Raw genomic sequence first — 27,733 nt, 5'->3', positions numbered from 1 at the left:
CCTTAAAGTGAAGAAAAAAAGAGGAAGAATGAAAGAAAGAGGAGGAGAAAAAAAACAAGCCGACAGATAGGTCAGAATCATAACTTCTACACCCAAGGCAGGATGGATAAGAACTGCATCTACACTGCTTACGGGGATGATAAAATGCATTTTAATTCACTTAGTATGATGAATTGTAACTATTTTCCCATTTTTTCACAATAAGATGAATCAAAGCAACTGCTCGACTGTTTTGTTTTTTAAACACATGTAACATTTATTAATAACAATCTTAAAGTGATAACTTCAGAGTCATGAGAAAGGGGGTTGTTGTCAGTAAACACACAATGTAAAGTAGCAAGGTTTTTATATTATTAAAAATGATTTTAACATAGTGTTTAGCCCAACCAAATTTAACATTAGAAACATTCAAAACCACTAAAAGTCTTGCTATGAATTCTATTAAGCTTATAAAAACTTAATTTCAGTAGTCAGAACTAATTTGTTATTTATATAAAATTTAAAATTCTGTCATTTTTGTAAACAAAGCTCCTAAGCATTTATAAAAGAAAAAAGTTAGTTTACATCCCATCAAATTGCAGCACATGTGTGAAACCTCAGGAATTGTCAGGCAAGAAGCATAATCAGGCACAGAACACAACAGAGATTCCACAGCCAGCTGCTGACTGCACACTCCTGTTGACAACGATCATCTTAATTTATACTAGTCCATTATCAGTACCATTATCAGTTCCAGGCAAAAATTACATAAATCCTCTACACAGAAGATTTCACAGAAAAAGAAGTCATTTCACATAGGTTCGCAAAGGTTCTGAGAGCTCTGAGTACTCCGACTTGCAGTGAGTTACAGCGTCATGTCTTTCAGGAATTTCCAAACACTTCTTCACAAGCACTTAGCTTTGGCAGGTACTGGGCTTGTCAAAGACCATGACAACAAATCAGCACGGAATTTTCTGTCTGCTGTCAGAACATCAAGGAATACTGTAACTGATTAAGTGTCAGCTAGCCCACCTGCCTGAATTAAATAAAAATTAAAGATAGTGTGCAAGACCATTTTATTGTGAAGCTGTCAGCTCAGGCTCAGATCAAGAAAGGTATGACAGGCAATTAGTAACTTGAAAATGCTTCCTGTTTTCTTAGAGAAGTTACAAAGCTACAAACAAGGTGGTTATCTTACCCGTATCAACTGGCACCATGGTCAATTTGTGTGAAGAGCAACAACTGACACTGAGACTGTAAGTTTGTTTACATCAGGACTCTTGAGAACAAAACAGTTTAAACTTGATATAAGTTACATCAAGCAGTACATTTGCAGTAAGCCTTTTTTAACTGACAACATAGTTTTACAGTTGTCTTAATTAGCATACTTCCAAAGTAAATCTAGCTAAACCAGATTTAACCAGTATAAGTTCTCCTGAGCCAACACACCCCTAACTGTTAGTGTCTAGAGGTGACTTTCAGACCAACACTGAGGCACTTATGTGAGGCACTGCAGGAAGGGCTGCGCTGCCATTGCCCAGCATGTGCTTATTTGGTTGTTTTCTGTATGGTTCTTCGACTTGTACTGACTTTAGGAATTACATTCAATTAAAAATAGGAAAAACGTTTTCATGACTACCTGATGGTAGCAGTAAGTGAACTCGGTGATTCCTTGTAGTTGACTTCTCCAATTTTCTTTGGTGTAAATTGTTAGCATTACAGTTTTACCAATTTTCTATGCCTAATCCCCTCAATTTGCAGTTCCCCCCACAAAAGAACTAAAAAAAAAAAAAAAAAGCATCAAACAAGCACACAAACTCAACCTCTTCTAAAAGCAAAGTAATGGTTCAAACCAATTTTCCTTTTCCAAGTCTTTGAGAGTTCTTAACTTTAGAGTATAAAAATGCTAAAACAAATTAGGATTCATCAAGTTAAACAAAAGCACTGAGTGGTCTTAACTAACACAAGCAGGCTAATGCTATTCAAACCAGTTGTTTGTCCATCAACCACAATGAATTTTCAAAAACAGTTGTTTCTTTAATGTAGAAAGAAAAAAAAAAAAAAGCTGCAGTACAGATACAAAAGCTAGAAACATGTGCCCTCTCATCCCCCATCTCTTTGAACTGATGCAAAGCCAAATGAAGACCACATACATAGATCAAGTTCTGACAGGTAAGAGAAGAACCAGTCCAGACATAAAATTCCAGGTTTTTTCCCCTCTCAAAGATTTACATCGCACTTGTTGAACAAAAGCTTCTGGCCTTTAACACTGTCTTGTTTGCCAGCTACTCCAGGAGCTGCATCTAAGTTTCCAGTGCCACCCTGTAAGTAACTCCCACACACACCTTTAGTGTTTTTGATGGTTGACAATGCATATAATCCAAAGCTGTGCATCAAAGCTTAACAATTTTCATGATCAAGGCATAAGCCTGTGAAACTACAGAGAAAAAAACAAACAAAAAATCCCACCAAGAAAAATGAAACAAAAAAAGAAAGCTCACAACTACAAATTAAAATTTGCCCTGTTATCTATTTTATGGCTTACGATCTACATAGATTAACATTACACACTGTTTCTTCAATTACTTGCAGAACTATAGTTTCATTCTGTAGTTACATTAATATCTGTCTTCACATTCAAAATCTGGAAAGCAATCCTGTGAAGAATTCTGCTATTACTGTTTATTTTTTAAATTAAATTTGACCAGCCTTATTCAAAATTAACAAGACATCTCATGCAAAGTGATAAGGGCAAGAAAATTTTATAAAAATACACTGTATAGAAGAACATTTGGAAAATTGCATAGAAAATATCCATTCATTTAAACCAAAATAAGGCACAGTTTTATTAGATATGTTTTGGCTGTAAAAATGCAGATCTATTTTGATTACTCTTATGTTATGAACAATATTTGTCATAAAAATATAGGTGTGTGAGTAAAAACCCTTCTACACAGAGCATGAAATACTCTAGAAAATTTCACCAAATTTACTGCAACTCATCTGTAAAAAATTTCAATACTATTTTAAGCCAGGATCCTAGATGTTATTGTCCTCCAGGCTGCTCACTGGCCGGTGCCGTGCCTTCTTCATTTCCTGGGTAATCCAGATGTTCCATCATCTAGGTGCAAAAAGTAATAAAAAAGAGGACAGTTCTTTATATAGAAATATTGCTTTACCCCTACTGGTACAAGTATTTGTTAGCTAAGAGAAATATAATTAAACATATGTTAGGAGTGCATTTTAGCAGCATACAGATAGGAAGTCCTCTATGTAGATCAGAAAAGTATTCAAGCCAAGTAATCAAAGTTATCTTGGTTAATGCTTTCCACTATAAAAGCATTTACTGTCCAAAGATTCAAGTATTCTTCTAGAAATTAAGTGTACACATCAAAAGTGTCTCAATTATTGAAATGGAAAACAAAAAAAAGAGATTGAGGTAAAGAAAAAATTTCAAGACACACTTTGGAGAACTGGAAATAGAGCCTAGATCCTGCTTAACATTTAAAGTTAGTAAGCAATAGCTTGAATAGAAAAGACTTCCTTTTTTTCATAACAGTACAAGCTAGCTGTGTACTGCAAATGTGTCCTTTGTAAACTTTCCTATCTTAAAAAGAACAAAGGAATTGGAACAGTAAAGATGTGCTGCAGAAGACAACATGAACTAGATTACTGCACAATCAATTTTAACTTCAGATTAATGCAACTGATTAGAAGTCACCTGAGTAACACAGGACAATTTTGTTCTTCCCAGACGAAAAAGCAGCTTGTTTCGCTATCCACTGCTCTACTGTTAGAGAAAAACAAGGGCTCTGGTTTCATTCCTGGGACAAGGCACTGATCACAAAGGTAGTAGGCACGTTTGTTAGCATGACAAACCAAGATCCTCCAGTTGGAGAACTTCATCATTAACAGGAGACCAAAGATTGGGAAGTTTTGGATAGTTTTAACAACTGACACACAGGGACAGAAAACATGAAAGCAGTAGCACTGCTGAAAACAGAACATCTCAGGGGCTCCTGAGTAGCATGGCAGGGTTATCAGGGCAAAGGCATAATACTTTCAGCATCAAAAGGTAGAAAAACCTACATAGTTTCTTCAAGAGTGAACCATCCTGCTTAGAAGTAAAAGGGACACAAAGGCATGGATGAATGAGCTGCTGGCTACATGCCTTCCAAGCAGGGTAGATTTCCATGTGATGAGGACAAGATTACTTTCCTGACGGGCACCCACTGAACTACCCTTAAACTTCAACACTGTTGTATCACAAGCATTTAAGCACAATATGACTCTCCAGATAGGGCAAAAAAGAGTCATTCTCTTAATCTCTCCTCTTCTCTAGCTATGACCCACATCTGTGCCACGTCCTTTTATACAAACGTAGCAGGGTCAATCCAAGGTATGCAAACATATCTTGTTAAAATTAGGTTATTTCAACTAAGCTGCTTTAAACCCAGATGCACCAGCATGTTGTACAGCAAGCTGAGACAACCAGAAACAAGGTACTGGGATTGGGAGTAAGGATTAGGAGTCTAGTGGGCACACTATCAAGGTAACTAAGACCAAAAGAGGTCTTTTCACACCTCTTATCTTCACACATCAGAATTTAGGAGAATTAAGGCTTGCTGACACACCTAAGAATAACAATAGCACACATGCAGTCTAGCAGCAAATACCAAACAATGGTAAACTTTACATTCACTTCAGTATATCTAGAATATTGGCCCTGTACTGTGACCAAAAACCCACATCAAAAGTCAACCAAAGCAAAACACTCCCTACAATTACAGAAACCAAAGTCATTTTAAATGAGGATTCAATTATCTGTTTCCAGGAAAAACAAAACACAACAAACAAAAAATTAAAAAAGAAAACCAACCAGTACCACATTACACAGAGTATGGTGAATATGGCTTCCCCTTTACCCTAGGGAGTATCGTCCAACAGCTGGCGTAGAGAGGACAGTGTTGGAAAGTATTTTTGTAAAATGTTTCCCACATTAAAGTGACAAACTGCTTCCAGAAGGAAGAGTTAACATTATTCACAATAATTCACTGCATCCCAACATGAAAGATTCTTTTCTGAATCAGATAAGCAGCACAAAATGTGGTTATGACATAATATGTATTTAATATTTAAAGTCTCTCCTTAACGAATATTTGAGATCCCTTTAGAACCAGAATGGCTAATAGAACTGGAGCACCTCTCCTATGAGGAAAGGTTGAGGGAAGTGGTATTGTTTCACTTGGAGAAGAGAAAGCTCTGAGGAGACCTTATTGTGGTCTTCCAAAACTTGAAGGGAGCATATAAACACGATTGGAAATGGCTGTTTACGAGGGTGGATAGCGATAGGACAGGGGGGAATGTTTTTGAAATGAGACAGGGGAGATTTAGGTTGGATATTAGGAGGAAGTTTTTCACGCAGAGGGTGGTGATGCACTGGAACAGGTTGCCAAGGAGGTTGTGGATGCCCCATCCCTGCAGGCATTCAAGGCCAGGCTGGATGTGGCTCTGGGCAGCCTGTTCTGGTGGTTGGCGACCTGCACATAGCAGGGGGTTGGAATGGATGATCTTTGAGGTCCTTTTCAACCCACGGCATTCTACAATGATTCTAAACTTAAAGGTATTTTGGGCTTTCTGGTACATAAAATTCACAAGGCCAAAAAACCTGCTATTTCGAATCTCTCCACAATGTATGACAAGGACAGCCCACAGCTTGGAAGTCAGGCACAACAGATGCCTTTCTAAACGTGTAGCTTGCCTTAAGTAGCTTCTTGCATAAGTTCATTTCAGTTGTAGGTTCTCTCAGAATAACTGCATCCTCAAAGCCAATGCTGAAGCAACAGAAATCTTTATAACAGCCAGCAGCAAGATGAAGATACTAAAATTTGGACAAAATTGTTGTTCCAAGCCTGTACATCAGACTGTACATTGTGGGGAGCTGACAAACATTTTTCAAGTGGAACAAATTCACCAGCCTTTTTCCTACATCTGAATTTCTGACATTTTTGGGGGGCTGCATGGGGTGTCATGACAGATAAAAGAGTACGTAGTACCTATACACACTAGAAAATAAGATTCACTCCAATAACACTGCACTCACCTAATTCTTAAACCACACCTGTGATTAATTCACAAGCGTCTTGAAAACATAATTTAAACTGACAGTACAAAACAGCAGATGCTTGCTGTGTAACATGCCAGTCTGCTGATTTATTGTTTCAGAGAAAGGTAAGGAACATTTCTAAGCACTTCCTATTGACTGGCTGTAAAAAGTTGGCAAGACTATCTGCACAACTAGAAAATTCTACAACTGCTAGATTTTCCATGGTGCTACTGAAATGATTTCATAGATTGTACCAATCAAAACTAAACAGTATTTTCAAGGTCACAACTAGGAAATAAGTATCAAACATCGTCACACAGACATATCTGAGGAGTATAAGCAAACTAAAAGACGCAGAAAAATCTGTACTATAAACTTTACAGCAGCAATACAGTCTGGCCATCAGATTTTAATGTGTATCCAATCCCTCCCACTTCTTAGCTTCCTTCTGGGTTTGTATCTAGTTTCTTTACTACAAAGGCTTTTAAATCAACCTTAACTTGTTAAAGTACACTTTATTAGAAGAGAGAAGCTAATGAGAAAAGTACTTTCTAGTTCAGAATTTAAGATGCACTCAGCCATAGTTCACTGTCTAAAATTTTCTTCAGCACAGAGCGGACAAGTAAAGGTAAAATCTTTAAACATACATACACAGCTAGTCTGCTGTCTGTAATTCAAGCTTATATTCAGGTGCTTAAATTCTGCAAAAACATGAAATTTGGAAATCTGCCTTGCTCTCTACGTGCTGTGCTTGCGAAAATGGAAGTGAAAATAAAAACCATGTCTGTGTCAGCAGTCATGAGCTTCAGCCTACCAAGACGAAACCTTCTTGGTATGGTCTAGGAACCATACAGCAGCAATACCTCAAAAGCTGGTCTGAATCCTTACTTCCTGTCCTGCTGCAAGCACTGCAGACAGTAGAAGATGAAGTAAATTGCTAAGCAGCAAGATCACAGAGAGACTGCAGAAGCAGTTACTAAAGACAAATTAAAATGCTTAGCATTCTAACAGACAGAAGACAATAAAATTGTTGTTTAGCTCTGGGAAGGTTTCTTACCAATGCAGTGGCACACAACGATTAGCAGGGGAACTTGCACGTATTTAATAACAGCACAAATACCATCACTTTTAAACACCTGAAGTTACTCCTAGGGATTTGGGAAGTTAAAGAATTAAAAAAAGAGTACAAAGCCTTCCTTCGGTCTTGAGAATCATGGCTCCATTCACATTTTATAAAGTTTTTTGTGCTCCTTTAAAGGAAAAAACAACAACTGAGAATAAAAGCAAATTTACAACTTGACTTCACTGCTAACTCCTTTCTAATGAATTACTCTGAAAAAACTGAAAGGAAAATAGATGAGAAGAAGAATGAAAAGAAGCAGAGGGGGACAAAAAGCAAAAAAATCCCATAAGATGATTAATCAAATTGCATTAAAAGAAGGCTATAAGCACACCTTGTAGCAAAGGCGTCCTGGGAGAGTCCGATACCTAAATAAAATTCATTCAATTATTAAAATCATATACAACAATGACAACTTATTTTTAAATTAGAAAAAAAAAAAGCTAACTAGTGGATTTCAAGAAATAGCAGCATTCATGAAGCTCAGTCATCTGATACCCTGTACATCCTGCTGTACCCCTATCTTAGCATGCTTTGCCCTGACAAGTCTGCAAGGTTTCACTGTTCTCATAAGGACAAAGCAAAGCTCCCCAGATGTCTGATTACCCCTTATCCATGGAGCACTTTCAATCAAGTCCAAATTACCATTATTTCAGCAAGCTCAAGGTAGCTAAAGGTAATCTTGTCTCCTTCCCGTATCTTTCCTCCTCAGAACAAGCACTCAAAGCTGGAGATTTGGACATTGTGATTGCATGGATTTTTTGTTTGTTTATTTGCATCAGTAAGGGCAGTTCAAATTACAGCCTTATGTTGGGAGGACAATGTATGAAAAGGATCAACATGACAGCATTCTGTGAGCATAACTTGAATAACATCCTCAGGAAAAGAAAACATAGAAAAGATCTTTGGAAAACTCTAGAAAAGGAAGAGTTTTACTAAAAGTTACACAGAAGCGTTCAGTCAGAGACAAGTCTAACTGGGGGTGGAGTAGAGGGGGGTGGAAATCAGCAGTTTAAACTGTGCCAGAAATGAGATCATCTGACCTCAAAACATGCTAAAGTTCACAGCAGTTTTAATCCTTCAAGGAACCAGTTTAAAGGACGTGAAGTAACTACTATGGCAACATAATTCTCCCAAGTATGAGTTTTGCTATTAGAAGTGCAAGAAATTTTTGTTGCTAAAGAGATTTGCCAGGTTTGCTTAGGCCAATAGGCTGACCTTACTCAGAATTCAAGCGAGGAAAATAAATAGTGAAGCTCTTTTCCCAACAGTCAGTTACGATTGGATGGATTTTGATATGTAACACATATTCCAGAATAGCAAACAGCCACCAATTTGTATTCAAATGGATGGTAAACCAAACTCATTAGGACCTACAGAGATACATTCCTATGTGCTAGACCTACAAAAAGTCTTCTCTTTTGTAGACAAAGATACAATGGTATCCAGTTAAAGTGATAATCTTTTCCTGAGCAATTGTAAAGTCAGTCAGCCTTCAGCAGGCACAGGTGCAAAACATAGATTACCTCAACAGGAGGCAATGCTTAACTGACAATACCTCAGGAGCTGCACGACTACCAGTTTTACTTTTAGAGGAATTGCCACCAACTGGCTTTTCCATTGCTCCACTTCAACTTTGCAATCCAGAAGCTGAGTAAAAAGCTGCTTCTCTGCATCACCAGCTTCCACGATCAACTCTCTACCCATTCTCTGAGCTGAGTTCAACACAGCCCACATACAGGAGATAGTTTCTGAACTCAACATTTCATTTCAGGTCTCTAGCATTAAATTTAGAGCAATACTGAGAACAGTCTTAGAATAAATGCCAGCTGGCAGGGGCTCCTGACACATAGTTACCACAGCTGTGGCACAATCAGGGCAAGGTGTGCGTGTCCACAGACAGAGGCAGATGGCTGCTGGTACTGAAGTACTGCAATACCTGGGTAGTGGCAGAGATTACCTCAGGGGAAATGCAGAATCCCACAGGACTGTACATGTGCACTGGGATAGGAAACAGTTAGATAACCATCCAGATACTTTGCTGTTGAACACTCCATATCATCCTGACAATGTAAAACACCAGTGACACACAGGAACTAGTGTCTAAGATTCTTGTACATCACCAGCCCTCTTGAACCATCTCTTAATGACTGCTACTGCAGACTGGAATCTGCATACTCAACTCAGTGACTCATATTATACCACATCAAGATGATAGATAAGCACTGTTAAAAAAAAAAAAAAAAAAAAAAAAAAGGAAGAAATGACCTTCTGTGAGTGCTGAACCAGCTATTTCATTTTCCTCAAGTTTCATTCTGTCATACCACACACAAGGCTAAGATTTTCAAAGAGTCAAAGCTCCTTCCTTTTCTTTATAGAAGATTAACCATTAAGACTAGAAAAAATAAATGGATTGCTGGTATTATCAAGTACTTACATACAAAGGAATTAACAGAACCAAAATATTCAAGGCATCCACCCTACCTGATAACTGCTTCCTTTCCAGAACTTTTTCATCTCTTTGCGCCTCCAAGCAACAAGAGAGCTAGTAATGAGTGTACACGGTACAAGGTAGAGAAGGGCAGGTTGTCCCATCTTCATTAATGCCAGAACAACAAAAGTCAGCACCATACCAATGGCATAAGCTATAAAACACGATCAAGAGCAAGTATATTTTTAAACAAAGCCAGTAGTGTAGTAAACCAGGAAAATATTTTTTTTCTTTAATTAGTATCTACCTTGCTAATATAATGGAAAAGGGACAATAGATCGTTATGTATTTGCATGCTTTCTCAAAGCATCTGTCATAAAAATACTCGCCTAAAGCGTGGGCAGTCACACTAAAAAATTTATGAAAAGATTTGACAACATTAAGCCTTTACTTGAAGAAAACTATGTAGTTCTGCCATTAAAAAAATAGCATGAAGATTACTACTATCGGAAAAAAAAAAATCTCGATTTACCTATTGTGCAGGAAACATAGTATACAGAAGAAGAACTTGTTTGAACATCAAATCTTCGACAGTAGGCAACCAGAAGGCCTTGAACAGAGAGGAAAAAGAGTCTAATAGTTTAACGAGAAGTTCAGCCCTGAATTCCTTTCTCCTCAATTACCCAAATCAAAGCAGCATAAAAAGAAATTACAGTCAGAGTTCCCCTCGCTGTGTGTTATCTTCTTCCCAACTCTTTTCAGGGAAGCTGAGAACCAGTTTCAGAAATCCTGCATTAGGTATTGAAAAATCTAAACCACAGCACAAATATGCTACTGAGATGGGTATTAAGAGGTTTTCTTACATTTAAGCAAGGTAAGTACTTTGTGTTATTTCAGTGCTACTTCAAAGGCACCAAGACAGAAAAGTAACAACCTAGTTTTAACACTTTTCTTCAATAGAATTTTAATGCTCTTAGCAATCATCTATTTTGCTTCGGTGCAGATCACAGGAAAAGGGAGAGTCGTCACGAGATGGTGCTTTGTGCCTAAGTAATTTGCCCAAGACTCCAAGTTGAGCTATGGCCAAATTCAGATCTTCTGAGAAGGACAGAAAAACTTGATGAGACATTTTCCATTACCTCAACTCTAATTATGCAGTCTATGACACAAAAATGCTATTAAGTCACAGAATCCTTACTTTCTGACAGATTTCAGTGAGATTTCATTACTATTGACAACTGGATTTATCTATGAAACTTGCATGATCAAAAGATGTAACGCTAAAGAAAAGTAATAAAAAAAACAAAACCCCATCATTATTTAAGTGTACTGTAACACACCAAGCTCTCTTCTACTCTGGCTTTCATTGTATTCCATACTAACAGCAATGCAAACTGTTGCATTTGATTAATAATTACTCTGTAGAATAAATCCTAATTTAAGCCAGTTGAGAATCAAAACCGTAAGTTACAATTGCAAAAAATGTCTGCTCACCTGGGACAATAATGTCTCCAAAACCCAGCAATGAAAAGGGCATGTCACACAGTGTCGCTGCTGAGTATTCAAGTCTAGGCACTCTAATAACCACAGGTAACTGTAAAACAGTATTTTAGAAGCCCACATAAATCTAATTTAAAGCATCTCGGTGGCTCTTTTTTGTTTGTTTTTTTAATGAATGAGCAGTTTTAGTATCATTAATGTGTCACTAATGCAGGACTTCAAAATAGGTAGGACCTAAAGTGAAAACCAGAAACCAACAAGGAGTGGACAACGCCTAAGGCAACAGATAAACTGGAATTTAAGATTCACAAATAATACGCACACACCAAAAACAACTTAAGACAGCATTCAATCATATAATGAGAATAGCAAGTCTGGATTATTATCCTAACAATACAGTGTTGATCAACGATTTCCAGGCCCTGAAGAGAAATTTGGATAGTCAGGTTTTCCCCAAAAGAATAGTCTTTTCAGAGGGAATGATTTAAAAATCCAGTATCTGAAATACAATCCTTACTTTCTCATGGGGAGCTGAGCGTTCAGTAGGGACTTCCACCAAGTTTCCATCATTCTAGGATCAAACCCAAGTCAACAGGTATTTAATACTTACAAGAAAATAGCAAAAGCTGGCTATATTTTGTGAGAAAGTTATGCCGAAAAGCACACTATGAATTAGCTACAAAATGTCAGTATTCATAAGCTGTGAATGTTAAAACAAAAATTCATACCTTTTCACTGTTTCCAAAGGGACCAGCTGCAACTTCGACCATTATACTTGCCCCATTCTGAAATTAAGGTTCGTTTTCCAATGTTAGCACTTTAATACACCAAAGCATTCTTGTACTACATCTACAAGAAGTGCTTGCACTTTATCTTACAATTTTTTCCAGAAAATTTCAGGAAAACTCCTGAACATTAAAAGTAAAGCAGTGTTACATGGTACTGTTTTCAGTATAAGAACATGCCATTCAGCATAAAATGACTTAAAAAAAAAAAAAGGAAAAAAAAAAGGAAAAAAAAAGGAAAACATCAAACCAGTCCACTAGGTATTGCTAAATTTTAGATAAAGATGTGCCAGGTTTTTCTGCCATGACCTTTCTGCTTCCAAAGAAGAGAAAGTATGCTTGCATACAATTCGTAGCATACTGCAAATGAGCACTGCAGAAAGTACAAGAGCGTGTTTCATAAAGGGAAAGCAAAAGAAGGAAGAAAAGGAAGAAAACTGGAGAACAGTCATTTCTCATCATCACCCTGTCACACAATTGGAGAGAGTATTTCTGGCTCTATGACTGCAGAAGACTTAACTCACTTAAGAAATTTACGGCACCTAAACAAGCACTGTGATCTATGACCCATATAAAATAGGAATTTAAACCACTGCTGTCTTTAAGGGTTAGAAAGAAAGTCTGCATTTCTGCCTCAAGAATACCAAAATACTAATCTGTCTGACAAAAATACTGCCACAGTGACCAGATGTTATTTTTATTTTGAAGAGAAATTCAGTCATACCTTTGTGATAAATGGTGTTATGAAGACAAAAAACACATCATAGAGAAGAAGAAGGCCTAGAAGTATCACACAGGACTGGCAGAAAGAAAAAAACAAAACAAAAGAACTGTTACTATAGGCTTTCAAAGACTACAAAATTAGTTTCTGTTAAAATTACTGTAACACAATGTTAAAAAATAAATAAAGAACGGAGGAGGAAAAAAAAGGAAAAAACATCATACCAATTTTTTATTTTTCATTATTAAAAACAGCAAACAATTATTGTTTTCCAGTACTTCCTAAGTACTGAAAAACTATCTCCTGATGTTGAACTTATGTACACATGGTATTATAAAACCTTTTTTAAGAGAAAAGAAAGAAAAAAACAAAACAAAAACCAAAAAAAGCCCTGTAACTTACAATACCTTAAAGTTGGGCATTTTCAGTGTTTTAATGAAGTTCAGGCAGAAAGCAATTCCCAAAATGTCTTGCAACATCCAAGCCCACCTAAACATAAGAACACACGTTCACACGTTGTCCATGTTACTCATGGCATCTATATATAATACTGATGTTTTGGATTTTGCTGGACATAGCAAGCTTGCAAAAGGGAACAAAAAGCATGAAGCTGTTTTTTATGAAGTACTGCTAAAGGAACTGCAAAAATACAGTAGTTTTACGCTGTTCCCTAATCCCAGTGCTGTGCACAGAAAATGAGTTCAGCAGAGGACAGTGCAGGCTGCTGCTGTTCACTTACACGGCTGTTCACTTGCTCAGTGAGGAAATGGACCAGAAGCCCTGCTTCCAGTACTGAGGATTTTACTACAGTATTTCTTTATTTATGGTCTCATGCTTACATTCCTATTTCTACACCTTTCTACTCCATAGTGATCAGTAACAACCAAGCTAGTTGGTCCTCACCTTCACAATTTTTTTGCAACTCCAAATTACCACACAGTTCATTTGTATAGCTTTGTTCTCTATTATTCTCATACTTGGTAAGTTTCATAAATACTTTTATAATTTCTTTGAAATCGGCACTGGAGTTTAGAAGGACATCATGTGCCAGAATGAGTTGCACAACAGGAAGTTTGTTGAGGACAATTATTCATATTACCCTTTCAAGTCAGGATGCATCACTTACCTATCTTCATTTCGGAACACAGCCCAAACAGCAGCTGCTGCTATGCAGAATGCAGCAAGAAAAATAAGCCTCACTTCAATATTTCTGTTGCCACACACAATCCTGAAAGAAAAGTAATTGAGTGAAAGCCCGCAACAGACAAAACACACGCCTGTGCTGTGCAGTACAAAGTGCTCTCATCCTCACACCCCCTCATCCGTCCCTTTGTTTCACCAACACTCAGGAGTTTTGGCAACAGCAGACTTTATCAAACTGCATTCACATTTTCACACTACCTTGAGTAGAAACCAGAAGATACCCAAAAGACACCTTATAAAAATTGAGAGGCATACAGTACCTGCACTGCCCAAATGGGATTTCTCCTATTAATGCAGCAAGACAATTGTACAGGCTCATTGCAGATGCCAAGCAGAAGACCAGTATTATAACATACACTAGATAAAAAGAGTGAGAGACAGGAGTCAGTGACAAAATACAGTGGGGAAAAAAGCACGGTAAACAGGAACGTACACGTGATGCAAACTGTTAACAGTTGTAGCACTACTCAGTGCACCATTGTTGGAGATCACAGTCAACAGATTACAAAAAAAAAAAAAAGGGCCAAAATTTGAAATGTCTCTACCATGATTAGTTCTCTTCAAGACACCAGTTTTGAAATCTCTGAATAGCAATAAAAATAAAATAAAAAGAACTGAAAATCAACAAAGGAACATCTACAACCAAAGACCAAAACCCAACCTTTTTCTTCCCTTCCTTCAACAAAAAAATGACATCTGATACTGCTTTGAGATGCATTTCTTTGGTTATAGCTAAAATTGATGTATTTTTTTAGAACTACCAGCTTTCTCAATTTCTGTTAATACTCCTCCCATCAAATTTCCCTGCAGTCATTTTGCCTGTTCATGTATAAAAATTTCAGCAACTACAAGATCGGACTGATGATTTAAGTGGCTCTTTAGGATTCTGAACATGCTACCCCTTCCAAAATTTCTATTAAGCTACCTGGTTGGGAAGTGTCTTTACATTCTGAGTTCCAACTTGTAATATCCTGGAAATCCTGACTTACAGTAAGTTCCTTGAGATACAGGCAGACAATAGAAACAGTAGTTTGCTTGGATTTTTTTCTTGATTGCAACATAGGTCTGGTTAGAAAGTAATTCTAATATCTATAAGAAGACAGATGTGCAGGTTTGGGCTGGACTATAGTTAATTTTCTTCAAAGCAGCCTGCATAGTGCTACATTTTGGAACTGTGACCAAAGCAGCCCAGAACACACACTTCTGTCCATCTGCAAGTAGGCTGGAGGACTACAGGAAGTCCCAAGACATCTAAGGGATCTGTGTTTACATGTAGCCATTATATATGATGAAGGCCTGGAAGTAGTTAAACACCAGCCTTTCTGATGGGAAGGAGTGACTGAATTCCTCCATCCACTCTACTTGTGCTCACAGCCTTTTCTTTACTTTAAAAATCCCATCTCAACCTACGAGTTTTCTCCCTTTTGCTCCCCCACACCCCTGCAGGGGAGCAAACAAGCAGCTCTGTGTTGGAAACACTTCTTGTAGCACTTCAGTTACACAATTATGCCACAATTTGAGAATTTAAATAGGTAATTGCTTTTAGCACCTCTAGAAAGGCAACAAAAAATGCATACATCAGCACTGTTCTGCTTTAAAGACCATGATTATAGTATGCTTCTATCACAAGTTTATGCATACTTTGTGCAATTCTGTACTGTATATTCAAGATAGTAATGTTGTAACATTGAGTTAAAGCACAATGCCAGTGTGAGTCCTTTAAAGATCATCTGTTTTCCCTCTCATTTGTGAAGTTGCAAGTATGCCTAACCTTTTATAAGTGAACCAAAGAAAGCAACAGAACCAATAAAAGCCAGAAAACTTGAGGGAGTGTCTGGATTTTTTTTTCCTAAAGTATTTACTTTTCCTCCACACTCTTTAGTTTAGTATGAGTAGTACCCTCAGATTTTTAATTTCATATCAACTTGGACCTGCTCAGAATTAATTCCAGCTACCAGAAAGGCATCACAGAGAAAGCAACAACAGAGAAAATTCCATAACCCAAAACTTAAATCATTATTTAAGTTTAGGTATGAAATACACAAGGAAGTTGGAAATCTAGAAATATCTGGAATTTAGTCTACACAGAGAAGCTAGCTAAGGGAAATTGTATAGTTTTGCTGGTTACTCGATCCTAATGTCAAGTACTGATGTTAGGATTGACATTCACATGTTATGGTAATCACATCAGCGTGGTGGGGCTTCATTTGGCTGTTTGTTTTTAATCAAATACAGAATTTTCCCTAGAACAGCATATCATACCATGGTAACAGTTTGCATCTGATCCAAAGAGCACAGAACTAAGGCTTCTCCGAAAAAGATGTTACATATTTTCTTTGAACCACTCACATTTTCTTCTCTCCCTGACTAATTTATTGCTCCCTTCTGTTTCTCCTCCTTTAAAGGGCCTCACTCTTCACTTCATCCTCCTGTCCCCTTCTCCTTTAAGAAGTCTCCTTCACTTCTTCCTAAAACTTCTTGAAACTGCGTAAACAGGTGAAATTTTTAAGCTGAAACTATTGATCAAATTAAAAGATTAATCAGTCTTCTATTTAGACACGTTTAGCCAGCATAGCACTGCCCACACAGTCAAGACAACCAAAAATGGACAAAGCCAGACATGAGCATTGTGAAAGTTCTTCTGTAGAAATTGAAGGGTGAACTATAAAAAATTCCAAGAAATATTGAATTTGGAAGGAATTTGATTTCAGAATGAAAGTTACAGTATTTGCTCTAGAAAGTGCCATTTTAAAAACTGCATGTCTTCTGGTTGCAGAAGGAAAAAAATCAACAGGTCGGAAACAAGACTTTAATCAAATTGCATCATTCAAGAAACTACCTCATTGCTGCTGTGCCTCAGTGTTTTCTATCAGGGGAGTGCCATTTAGCTTGATACTTTAATGAGGGCACTGCAACCTCAAACCCAAGGTCAACAAAAAAAAAACTTGACTCCAAAGAATAGTACTCATTGTCATCCTCCCAGAAGCATCAGTATTTATCAAGGAGGATTTCTTTCTTTCTTAAAATTCCTCATCAGTCACCTCTCTTCCACCGTACTTCACTCAGAATGAGCACTGTACAGGCAGATCTAAGACAGTAGAAGAAAGCTTCCTTCTTTTTTCATTAGTAACTGTATTTTTTCGATTTTCTCCTCAATGACAGTGTAGAATAAAAAAAAAAAATCATATGTAGAAATCATAGAATGGGCTGGGTTGAAAAGGACCTCAAAGATCATCCATTCCAACCCCTGCTGTGTGCAGGGCCGTCAACCACCAGACCAGGCTGCCCAGAGCCACATCCAGCCTGGCCTTGAATGCCTGCAGGGATGGGGCATCCACAGCCTCCTTGGGCAACCTGTTCCAGTGCATCACCACCCTCTGTGTGAAAAACTTCCTCCTAATATCCAAACTAAACCTCCCCTTAGTCTTATTTTCACTTAGAAATCTAGCTTCTCAGACTTAGACACCTAATAAGATCATGCAGAAAATACATCAAATGAGATTATCCACTGTTTCTTACCTAGCCATTTGTAGAAGAAATAAAGTAAAATCAGCATGACGCAACAGATGACAACAAACAAGATAACTGTCAGAGTGGTGAAAGTAACATTTTCCTCCTTCTTCCTTCTTGTTTCTCTGTCCCCAGGACTTGCCGTTGCTTTCAAATTCTCACTATATTAGGAAAATGACGAATAAATTTATTTCAGATGAGAGATTATGAAGAAGTTCTACTGTGATCAGAATTGTCTTTTATAAAGCATTTAAACTGACAGCATTTAGACCTAAACCTCATCTCTATCAGGCTTCAAAGATCTCAGAAAAGCTGAATGTGTGTTGATTGAGTTTCTCTCCACTTTTTTGATGAAGTTGTGCACTTCTAACTTAGCACAGTTCACAAGAAAAAGGTTTTTACCCACCCCCCTTTCCACCAGTAAAGGAATTGTCAACTTTAATGAGAATTCGTAATCAAAATCCTGATCAGTATGAGGAAAAGCTGTTTAATATCAGAACTTTTAACCTTTTTAGGATGTGTGCTCTCAGCTTTATTAGCGCACCACATCTGACTTCAAAATATCTTGAACTAAATACAGTCAATCTCTATGACAAATTAAAACCATGCAAATCGCAATGTCTAAAACCTCAATTACAGACAGTAAGCTTCTGCAAAGCCCCCACACATAAGAGTAACAAAGCCAGCTAGTAACTAATTCTTTTACCTTTAAAACGCAGAGTAAATGAAGGGGGGGGACATAAAGTAGACATTTTCACCAGAAGTCAGGTTTCTATGTATGCATACTCCGTATTTATAGCTCACCATGCAAAATAAGGAGACAAACTGTTGTGTTTTCCTCTGTTCTTTGAGCAGATAGCCCTATTACTCTTTGTACAGACACTAGTGAAACCTGCCCATCAGATAGCATGTTCCTGACGGATCCCAGTGCCTACCTACAACAAAATGCTGAATTCAGCACTGAATCAACTACCTTCAAAAGAAAAAAGCCCATAGGAGCAAGATGAATCACCTTAGAGAACATGCTTTAAATAAGCAGCAAAAAAAAAAAAAAAGCTCAGCCTAGACTTATGAAAGTGCACGTCTAACAAGTTTAATATAATTACATCTAGTTTTTTTTCCTCCAAAATGGGAGACAGCATCACATTTTGTTATTTTAGCATTCAGTGCAGCCACACCCTAAAACACTGTGGGGCAAAAAAGAAGTATAATCACATCCAACCTTTAAGAAAGAATCCCCCCTTCTATTGCTTTAATCTCTTTAGAAAACAAAAAATCACTACTATTTGCATAACAAGTGGTGGGAAAGAGGAAGCCACAGTTATCACATGCAATCCACTCTGAGTTCTGGGGAATAAAGTACTAGAACAGACAGCATGAAGCTGTATGCAGTAAAGCATGCTGGCCCTGCTGCATGCACAGATATCCAAGACCAGCTACATCCAATTTAACAAGAGACTAAAACAAGTTCTGTGCACCTAGCATGCTTTATTTCACTCACTAAAGCTGCACGGTCTTCCAACACCATGCAGAAACCCCTCCTATCCACTTGTTTCCTTGCTCTGGCCACACACCATACTTTTTACACACATCTCATTTCCTCTACCTAGTCCCAGAGCTGCTCTGCCCCCTGGCTCTGCTGCCATCCACCAGATAACGCATGGATCATTGGTAGATAAGCCTGAGCGGACTTTGGCTGGAGCCACCCAGACACAAGTGAATTGTGTTCCTGAGTGCTCCCAGTGACAGAACTGTAGTGCAGACATCCCAGAAGGTGCTACCCAGCCTGTGGGGACAAGGCAGCACAGGTCCCTGTGCAGACCATATATGTATACACACCTCCTGCATCACTGGATGTTGAAGATGATACTTTCTCCGCAGATATTAGAGTGTTATGATGTTAGTTATTGGGCATACGGTAACAAAACATTATCAAAACATCAACTCTCACTCATCCTGCCAAGAGCTGCATTATTCCTCTGGGACTTGTACAATCTACTGCTAAGGATTCCTCAAAGACCTACTGAGGGATACAGCAGAGGAAGAGACCAGGAAAGTCTACATTGTGTTACACCTTTTTGCATGCCTGCCTTCAGACTCTTCCTATTCAGAAATGTTAATCAAAGATAAATTATTTTAAGCTGAAAACTCTAAGCAGCTTAGGTCACAACAATTTTATGATTTTTCAAATGTTACATATATAGAGAAGCTCAAGGGAAAGCATCTAATTGCACCTGGGTCTTCTAACTCTTTAACTAGTACCCCAAAAGAACATTGTTTCTTATAACAGCTACAGATTTCACAGAATTTGAGTCCATTTAATTTAATCAGTTCTGTTGTACTGACTTACAGTTCTGCAACTCCACTCCAGTAGGCCCCGAGTGCCACAGTGAACACAGCAATTACAAAGATGACAACCATACTGCAATCAAACTCCGGCAAAGGCGGTGAATAGAGAGCCACATTAATTTCATCTCCAAGAGTCTGAAAAACAACAAACAAGTTGGTTCACAAGGACTAGAAGGAAACTGTATTACTTATTTTCCAACACAATTTTAACTTAGTGTATAACATATCCCATACTTTTATCATTGTAAAGCACTGATGCCTTTCATACCACCTTCCAGGATGCTCAGATTTGAAAACAGCCTTATTACTATTGCTGTGACAACATATAGATAGAACAAGGCAAAAAGGTACTTCTTTGCCATCTTACAACGCTTCTGAGAAGTTATACCTGTAGCCCAAATGCTTTTCATCCCCCAAATACACCAAGTGCTAGCAGAGACCTCAGCTCTGCAGGAACACATCTCTGGAGTGCATTGCCTTGAAAAACAGACATACGTCCACTGAGATATGAGCAGAGGTCTGCCTCTCACTACTGAAACCACAAACCTCGCAGTTCAGATACGGGCAAGATGCTTCGGACAGGACACAGTAAAAACTCACAGCAAGAGAAAGTTTTGAAAGTTTTCACAAACATGATTTGAGATGGATTCAAAAAGAAAAGAAAGCAATTTCATGTAACTTAAAAAACGTAAGACTGAAAAAGGTGAGAGGGAGCAGAGACATAACTGATACCAGTTCGAACAGAAGCCTTGAAAGCAAAACCAATGTGCTTCAACTAGACTGAAAGATGAGAAAGGAAGATGATTTGACAGGTGATGGGCAAAGTTTGCTGCTGTCGCTGAAGTAAGCCAGGGCACCTAAAGCAGCCCCACAGTGAGAACAGACTCCATAGATGTGGTAGAAGAACAGACTTGCTAACAGACTGCATGTGGGACAAAAACAGAAGATGTGAATGTGTCAGGCAAGTTGGGCTACAGGAAGATCAAACTGGCGGTGGAGAGACTGAATGGGAAGCTGAACAGTGCAGTGGAAAACATTGGCCATTTGTGAAGAAAGTAGATTCATCTCAGCACCTGAATTAGATAATTACAGAAATTAACCTTATTGCAGCCTACAGAAGTCAGAAGTCATTCCTTTGCCTCAAGTTATGGAAACACATTATCACACTTTTAGAAAATACAGAAGAAAAACTGCTGAAACATTACAGTTATAGGAAGTGAAACAAATTGGATAAAGGCAAGAAGTCTTACTCTAATTACTGCATCCTGTACGTAAAAACAAACAAAAAACTAATGACTTACACATTTACAAATTAGCAGGCTGCATTGGCGGTGCATTCGTGGGCGGCTGCCCTAGATGATCTTTTTCAACTTTCATAATTCTCAGTCTATGTCTAAACCCAGTTCTTCCTTTCAGCTACACTAAACTTAAGAAGCATAATTCACATTAGAGTATAGAGCACTTATTTCCTTTTGTTACTACTGTTCTGCTCTTCACTGAGAACTTGTGAAGTCTCAACTGCCACCACAGAGCACTAGAATGAAACACAGCACAAGAGCTGCCCACTTCCCAAAAGGTCTGTGACACTGTTGCTACCAACACTCCTCGTGCACCTGATTCAAGTGGTGAAAGCTAACAGAAATGAAGTCTTGTACGAAAACACCAACCAGCTCCCCTCAGACTGGTACTGTCACTCTTCTAATTAAAAAGAAAAAGTTGGAAGCCTTGAAAAGCAATAAAACAAATACAGCTGAAATAGGAAGAGCATGATGGCTGACAGCACCTAAGCAGCACATATCATTCAGAACAGCTACTGCTGGTGATGTGACAGAAGGCTTTGGCAAAAAACACAACAGAATTGGGAACGAATCACTTCAAGGTTAGGCTTTAATTCTTACTACTTTCATGAAGACAGCTTCTAAGACAAAAAGAGTATTTTTTCTCCTTGATTCAACCGCCGTATGAGACATCACCTGGCACACTAATCTACCAGGAAAGTTACTTGGTGAATTGTTATAGCTACATAGAAACAACACAGAACAACACTAGGCAATTAAGTTGTTCTGAGTCTTGTCTGCATCAATCAGGGATCTTACCTTGACCTACTTTCCCTCCAGGTTAGTAAAGTATTTATCACAGCCATTCAATTAAGCAAAAAATCATCATCTTCTCTTGCTTAATTGAAGACATTTCAAGACAGAGGAAAACCAAAACAACTCATTCATGAGTATGGCATATCAATGCTTTGCAAGAACCAATCTTTAATGGGACAATAGAGAAAATAACCAAAATCCTAGACATGCAGGCACAGTTTCAGTTTGCACACTTACCTGCTACAACTTCCCACGGCAGGTCTGAAGGTTAAGAGCAGAAATGGTGAAATGAGCTTGCAAATGCAATCCAAGGAGCTAAGACTACACAGGTTGCTGCAAGCCTCTGCTATTTACTAGAAAACATGTGGAGTGCAACTTCTGCCTAGCAAAGCTATTTGACACTAAATAAAACAAACAAATCAAAGAAAAACAAATTCCCCTGAATACAAGTGTAGGAGATAGCAAACTGCCAGATTTTAATGCTACGCATTGGCCCACCTCACCATGAATTCATCCACAGAAACTTGAATTATACCAGCTAACTTCTCCGTAATGGATGCTGTCATGCTATAGAAACAGAACATATCATCTTGGAAGGATTAAGAAAAAAGTGAAATAATATTAATAATTAAAAAATAATAATAATCACACTTGGTTTAAGGTCCACCTAGACAAGGGACTGCTTGCCTGCAAAATACCATGCTGCTAGATGTAAGCTCAGCTGTTCTTGCTTCTGTACTACAGCTCCTGACGTTTGTCAGGCATCACAATTCTGTCCAACTCTACTGAAGGATACTTATCTTGTTTAAGATGAAGAGTTTTATTTATTACCCTCTCTCCAGTATTGTTTCCCATTCTTAGTGTTCTAATTAAATGTTTTTGCAAATAACTTGAAGCAGGAAGCCTACTCATGACTCAATATCCATCCTGTGAAAGAGTATCTATTCACATTCAAACCAGGAAGACATTCACGTCTGATTTAAAATTATTTATTTGTTCAAAAATCTTCAGACTATACGTACCATTACATGCTGAAATTATATTACTTACCAGCTGCATATCCATTATGTCCTTATATCTTATAAGAGCAACTGGTAGAGATAAATTTTCAAAATCAGTCTTGTTATCTGAAGGAGGAGACTAGAAGAGAAAGTGTCAGTGGTTCACATGTTGTGTCTGTTTGCCAAGCAGGTTTCTATACGCAGAATGTCCTTCACATTTCATCATACTTGTAGGGAGGAAAATAGAGCTAGTTCATCACTTCTGGCAAAAGGTTAACAAAGGCAGATGTACTTAAATCAAAACAGGAGCTACAACCAACACATTTGGATTTATGAAGGCCTTGTGCTTTCACAGGATTATAAGGAACAAACAAAACATGCTTTTTATTTCCTATGCATTTAAAGCAAAGATCAACACTTTGTGATCTGAAACTGCAAATATTTGTACTTATATTTTGCAGCTGTAATAGAGAACAAAAAGGAGTAACAGGAGTATCTATAAAGATATGCCAGTGCCCTCTGTATTTCCAATTTCAGATGAAGTTTTCCTGATTTATTTTTTCCTCATTGTGTGTTTAAAACAAAATATTACTTATGACGACAGGGAGCATGGCCCTCTGGTCACATGAGCAGCAGCACTAGCACTGCACTCAGCAGGGAAGATTAACAACTCACACTGGAATCCCACACATCCCTGTGGTCCTCTGCTTCTGGGACTTCTCTGAACTATCTCCGAGCAACACAACCTCAGACCAACACATAAGACGTTACGGCAGTACAGAAGAAAATCGTATGTTGTAACTTACCAGCCTAGCTTTACTGGCAATCAACAGCATTTTAGCACCCAAACTTTGAGCAATTTTTGCTTTCTCCAAAAAAGTGCAGTTTCCTCTCATCACAACAACTGCTTTGTCCTTTATTACAACAGCAGGAACTTCAGAAGAATCGCAGAGTACCGTAGAAGTCAGGTTTTCCAGAGACCTGAAAGTCTGCAGAGAGAAGAGCAGAAAGAAAGCAGTTTGATAACTCACTCTTACCTGGAAGACTGATTAATACGCTTCCTAATCTGAGGTTTGCCACAAAAAGGCATAACAGAAAGGAGTCACACATTTAGCAACATAACACTGGGGCAATGGTTTCTACAGCCCACAGTATTGAAGGAGGTTTGTAGCTGTGCATAGCTGAAACATCTGGCTGCTGGTAACAAGTTCCACAGCAATTGTAGCTGTAATGTAAACATAAGACATTGGAAATATTATATTCATATAAATTCCATTGAAATAACATATTACATAGGAAAATCACTGCCTGTAGTTCTGGAGAATCCAGCGTATGTTTTGTAGTATTTTCAGGCTTTGAGTCAAAAAACAAAACCAAAAAACAAGTGCAACATAACCAGAGTTCTGAGGCATAATAAGCATTCAAGAACAATTGGCATCTCAAAAAACTCCTTCTATTCTTAAAGTTGAATTCAAGATTAACAATGATTTTAAAATTGTTGTCAGGATTTAGTTAGTGAAGGCATCCTAGTGGCCAAAGTAGCACAGCAAAGATGTTTGGGAAGACATGATTTTTTCTGTTTTACAGAGTTAACCTGCTAATGAATGACAGAAGGGAAAGGAGAGAAATGAGAGGAATAAAACTGCCTTCACCACTTCCAAACTCAAAGCATTTCCTGTTTACAGCAAGAATGCTGGATGAAGAAGACGTGCTTTTGCCTTACACCCTGGATTGAAAAACTCTCAAAAATGCAGCAGGATGAACGTTCCAGGCAGTCTCCTCTTCTACCACATGGTTTCAAGACAATTAAAAAGAGATCAAACTGACAAACGAATACAAGAAAACTTTTCACATGTTTACAACATTTTTATAAACAAAAAACTTTACTCGCAAATCTAAAACTTGGACATAGTGATGACACTGAAGAAAACAGAAGAATAATGTATTTAAAACTAGTGTTTAACAGAGAGAGTGCCACCTTTACCAACTTTAGGAAAGACTTGTTAAGGGATGCAAATGTTCACTGCATAAATCCTTTTTTTTTCAGTGTAGCACCAATGTAGCTCAAAGACATGAAGATCAGTTATAACTGATCCAAATTCATCTTGTGTTCTAGTTTTTTTTATAAAGTATGATTAGAAATTACTTACAGCATTGTCCAGGCTGCTTGGGAGAGTTATCCAGTTAGAATTGTAGGCTATGCAGTAATCCTTTGTTAAGGGAGTTACACCATTTCCAGAAGCATGCAGGATTCCCTCATCTGCATTTATCTGCAATAAACAAAAGAGTCTAAATTAAACTTTAGACTCTCACTGTGAAGATGTTCCCCTAAAAATCTGTCAGGAAGAGAAAGTGCCTCCAGAATTCTTTAGAAATACATGAATGGATTGATTCTACGAGAGATGGGAAGCCGGGCAACAGGACAGAATCCCAAATTTTTGGCACACGCACGGTGCTAATCAATGAGAGTGCTACAGAAGTCTCCCTCCCTAGACTGGCTATTCTACAGCAAGTGAGACCTATTGAGAAAAGAAAGCCATGTGACGACATTGTTTCAGAGGTTTATGTCTGCCTGGTTTGAATAGCAAAAACCTTCTTCAGAGGAATCCATTCTATCGACCATAGAGCCTGAACATCTGCTGGGAGAACTGTGTCAAAGGGCCTGAGCACATTAACTGTTTAGCACAGAGCAGTTCTTCAGCCATTGGCGAGTCACATTGTTTCATGATTTATCACTAGTACAGAACTACCGAGACTTCCTCTTAAATGCAGCCACCTGAAAGTACAAATTAATGGCAAATTAAAAGCATAAGGGACTTCAACAGGTGCAAAACCAAGACATTTCCATTCATTAAAGCCCTTTCTGCTTCCTGAAAGAGAATAAGAAATACTTTCTGTACTCCAGAAAATCAAGTGTTAATGCTACACGAGCACAAGCCTGCCTAAAAGGAGTGATTACTTGCTGATTTGATACGCATGTTGTGTTTGGCAGGCTTCCTGCTCCAGGGATGAATCAGGGAATACAATTCCTGCCCACAAGGCAGGAGAGGGATCCAGAGCTGATATATTCATTGCTGAGCTCTAATCTAGAAGCAAAAGATGAAGAGAAACACGGCATGCTGTACCTCATTTGGAACATCCCAACTGAAGTAATCCTGCATCCAACTGAATTTTTATTGTTTTGCAATTGCTTCAGTTATCCTCTTTCACAAAAGACAAAGGCCACAGGTTGGGACTGAAGGCCTATCCCGTAGGCAGAAAAATGTTCCCACCCAAGGAAAGGACCCAGCTGCTGCCCCTGGCTGAAGACACTTCTCAGTGAAGACAATTCTCAATGGTCCTCAAACAATTTGTTGCCTGTTTTTGACCAGCGGTTCCCTCCTCATGCCTCCTTTTATCATGTTTAGGCCTTCCATGTATAATTCCTCATCTTTCATAGAGAAAAGGATATCTTTCAATCCTTATTTTTCCTATTATGCACCCCAGGTACAGCAGGGATATAAGGCTGGGCAGCTCACTGTTCTGCTTCTGAGAGCACTGGTAACCCCTCCACACAGAACACCTGTACTGATGGGATTCAGTGGGCAACAAGACCAAGCCAAGCCTGTATTTATAAGGTCCATCATTGTTAGCATCCAGATAAAACACACAAGAAACTAAAATGCGCAGAACATGAGAAAAGTATTTTACAGGCAGCAAGTAACAACATGAATCTCACAAAAAGGTAAGAAGGTAAGAAAGACTTGGCACAAACAGAACAAGTAACATTCACAGTTCTCCATTGGCACTGCGACACAAACACTCCCTCCCTCTGGGCACTGTGGGCAGGGGAACAGTTCCTTGTGCTTGGAGAGCAGAGGTGGTCCTTCCCTGCATGTCTGCTGCCTGAGCAGCCCCAGCTCCTCATGCTGCCAGTCCTGGGGCACTGCTCTCAGCGCTGGTGAGCTGACCTAACACCTCAGCTAGAACCGGCCTGCTGAGGCACATGTAGAGCACGGGAAGAGGCAGGGCATGGCCTAGAGTTGCACATGCTGCCAGGGAAACCCCTGCCTATGTCAGTAGCAGCAAACCATAGGGTTAAGGCCAAGGAGTAACGTCAGAAAACTCCAATGCAACTGACAACAGCTTCATGGGGCTCACAGATAGCAAGGCAGTACTGCACAGAGACATGAGCTGCTTCACCCACAGCTATGCTCACAGTGATAAAGAAAACTGTGCCTACTTTGAGGCTATCAAGCAGGATACTCTAGGTCCTGACTTACCAAAGCAAGTAAAAAAAAAAGTAAAAAAAAAAAAAAAAAAAAAAAAGAGTAAGAAAAAAAAACTTAGCAGAGTGGTATGTAACGCAGGTGTAGCCTCCATACGACTTCAAGAGGTGATGAAGGTCTTTCGCTGCCACGTTTCCCGGCTCCATTAGGGAGGAGGTTACCTATGGCATCCCCGTACGTCACGAGGCGATGCCCCACGAAGCGTCATTTACACAACAACACGAGCAAAACAACGGGCCGCAAATGCCCAGCGCCCGGAGCAGCAGCGCGGCCCATATCTGTGCGCGCAGCCGGAACCGCACCGGGAGAGCCGCGGGGCCGGGCAGGGGGAAGGCCGCTGGGGAGGCCTGGGGGCACCTCGGAGCGTACCGAGCCGCCCCCGGAGCGCCGCGAGCCCCGTAACCGCGGCCGGGCCGAAGGAAGAGCCGCCGCCTCTGTGGGCGGAGAGAGCTACGGGCCCCGGCCCCGCGGCGAGGACACCCGGAGCCCCGCGGCGCTGCAGCGCCCGGCCCGGCCCCACCACCGCCCGCGCCTCAGCCCGGCTGCGCGGCCTCCTCCCTTACCGGCGGCAGCAGCGATCCGCACAGCGCGGCCCACAGCAGCACAGCGGCCCTCATCTTCCTCGGCCGCCGCCACCCGCTCGGCTACGGGCCGCCCCGCGCCCGTC

The 27,733-nt window shown here is 39.1% G+C and overlaps 1 protein-coding gene across 6 annotated transcripts; it reads right to left on the bottom strand.

The window, feature by feature from the left end:
* Positions 1–230: 230 nt before the first annotated feature.
* On the bottom strand, positions 231–27,733 carry SPPL2A (signal peptide peptidase like 2A). 6 transcript variants are annotated; one of them, XM_042875970.1, is made up of 18 exons: positions 27,630–27,733; positions 24,949–25,068; positions 23,605–23,787; positions 22,848–22,937; positions 19,706–19,839; positions 17,365–17,516; positions 14,106–14,202; positions 13,769–13,870; positions 13,050–13,131; positions 12,646–12,720; positions 11,865–11,921; positions 11,654–11,707; positions 11,131–11,230; positions 10,169–10,246; positions 9,690–9,850; positions 7,540–7,573; positions 3,701–3,769; positions 231–3,100 (listed from the first exon to the last, which is right to left on the bottom strand). In XM_042875970.1, the coding sequence occupies exons 1-18, from the start codon at positions 27,681–27,683 to the stop codon at positions 3,069–3,071; spliced, it is 1,674 nt and encodes a 557-aa protein (XP_042731904.1). In that variant the 5' UTR covers positions 27,684–27,733; the 3' UTR covers positions 231–3,068. The 6 variants fall into 6 exon arrangements, with proteins under 6 accessions (XP_042731904.1, XP_042731907.1, XP_042731905.1 ...); XM_042875973.1 differs by lacking the exon at positions 3,701–3,769; XM_042875971.1 differs by lacking the exon at positions 11,654–11,707 and having other exon boundaries at positions 27,630–27,732.

Source organism: Lagopus leucura, unplaced genomic scaffold, assembly GCF_019238085.1.
Source record: "Lagopus leucura isolate 7727_CA_CO unplaced genomic scaffold, USGS_WTPT01 Super-Scaffold_100015, whole genome shotgun sequence".
Taxonomy (NCBI): Eukaryota; Metazoa; Chordata; class Aves; order Galliformes; family Phasianidae; genus Lagopus; species Lagopus leucura.
Note: the sequence above shows the minus strand (reverse complement) of the source record. Positions and strands in the feature narration are given on the sequence as shown.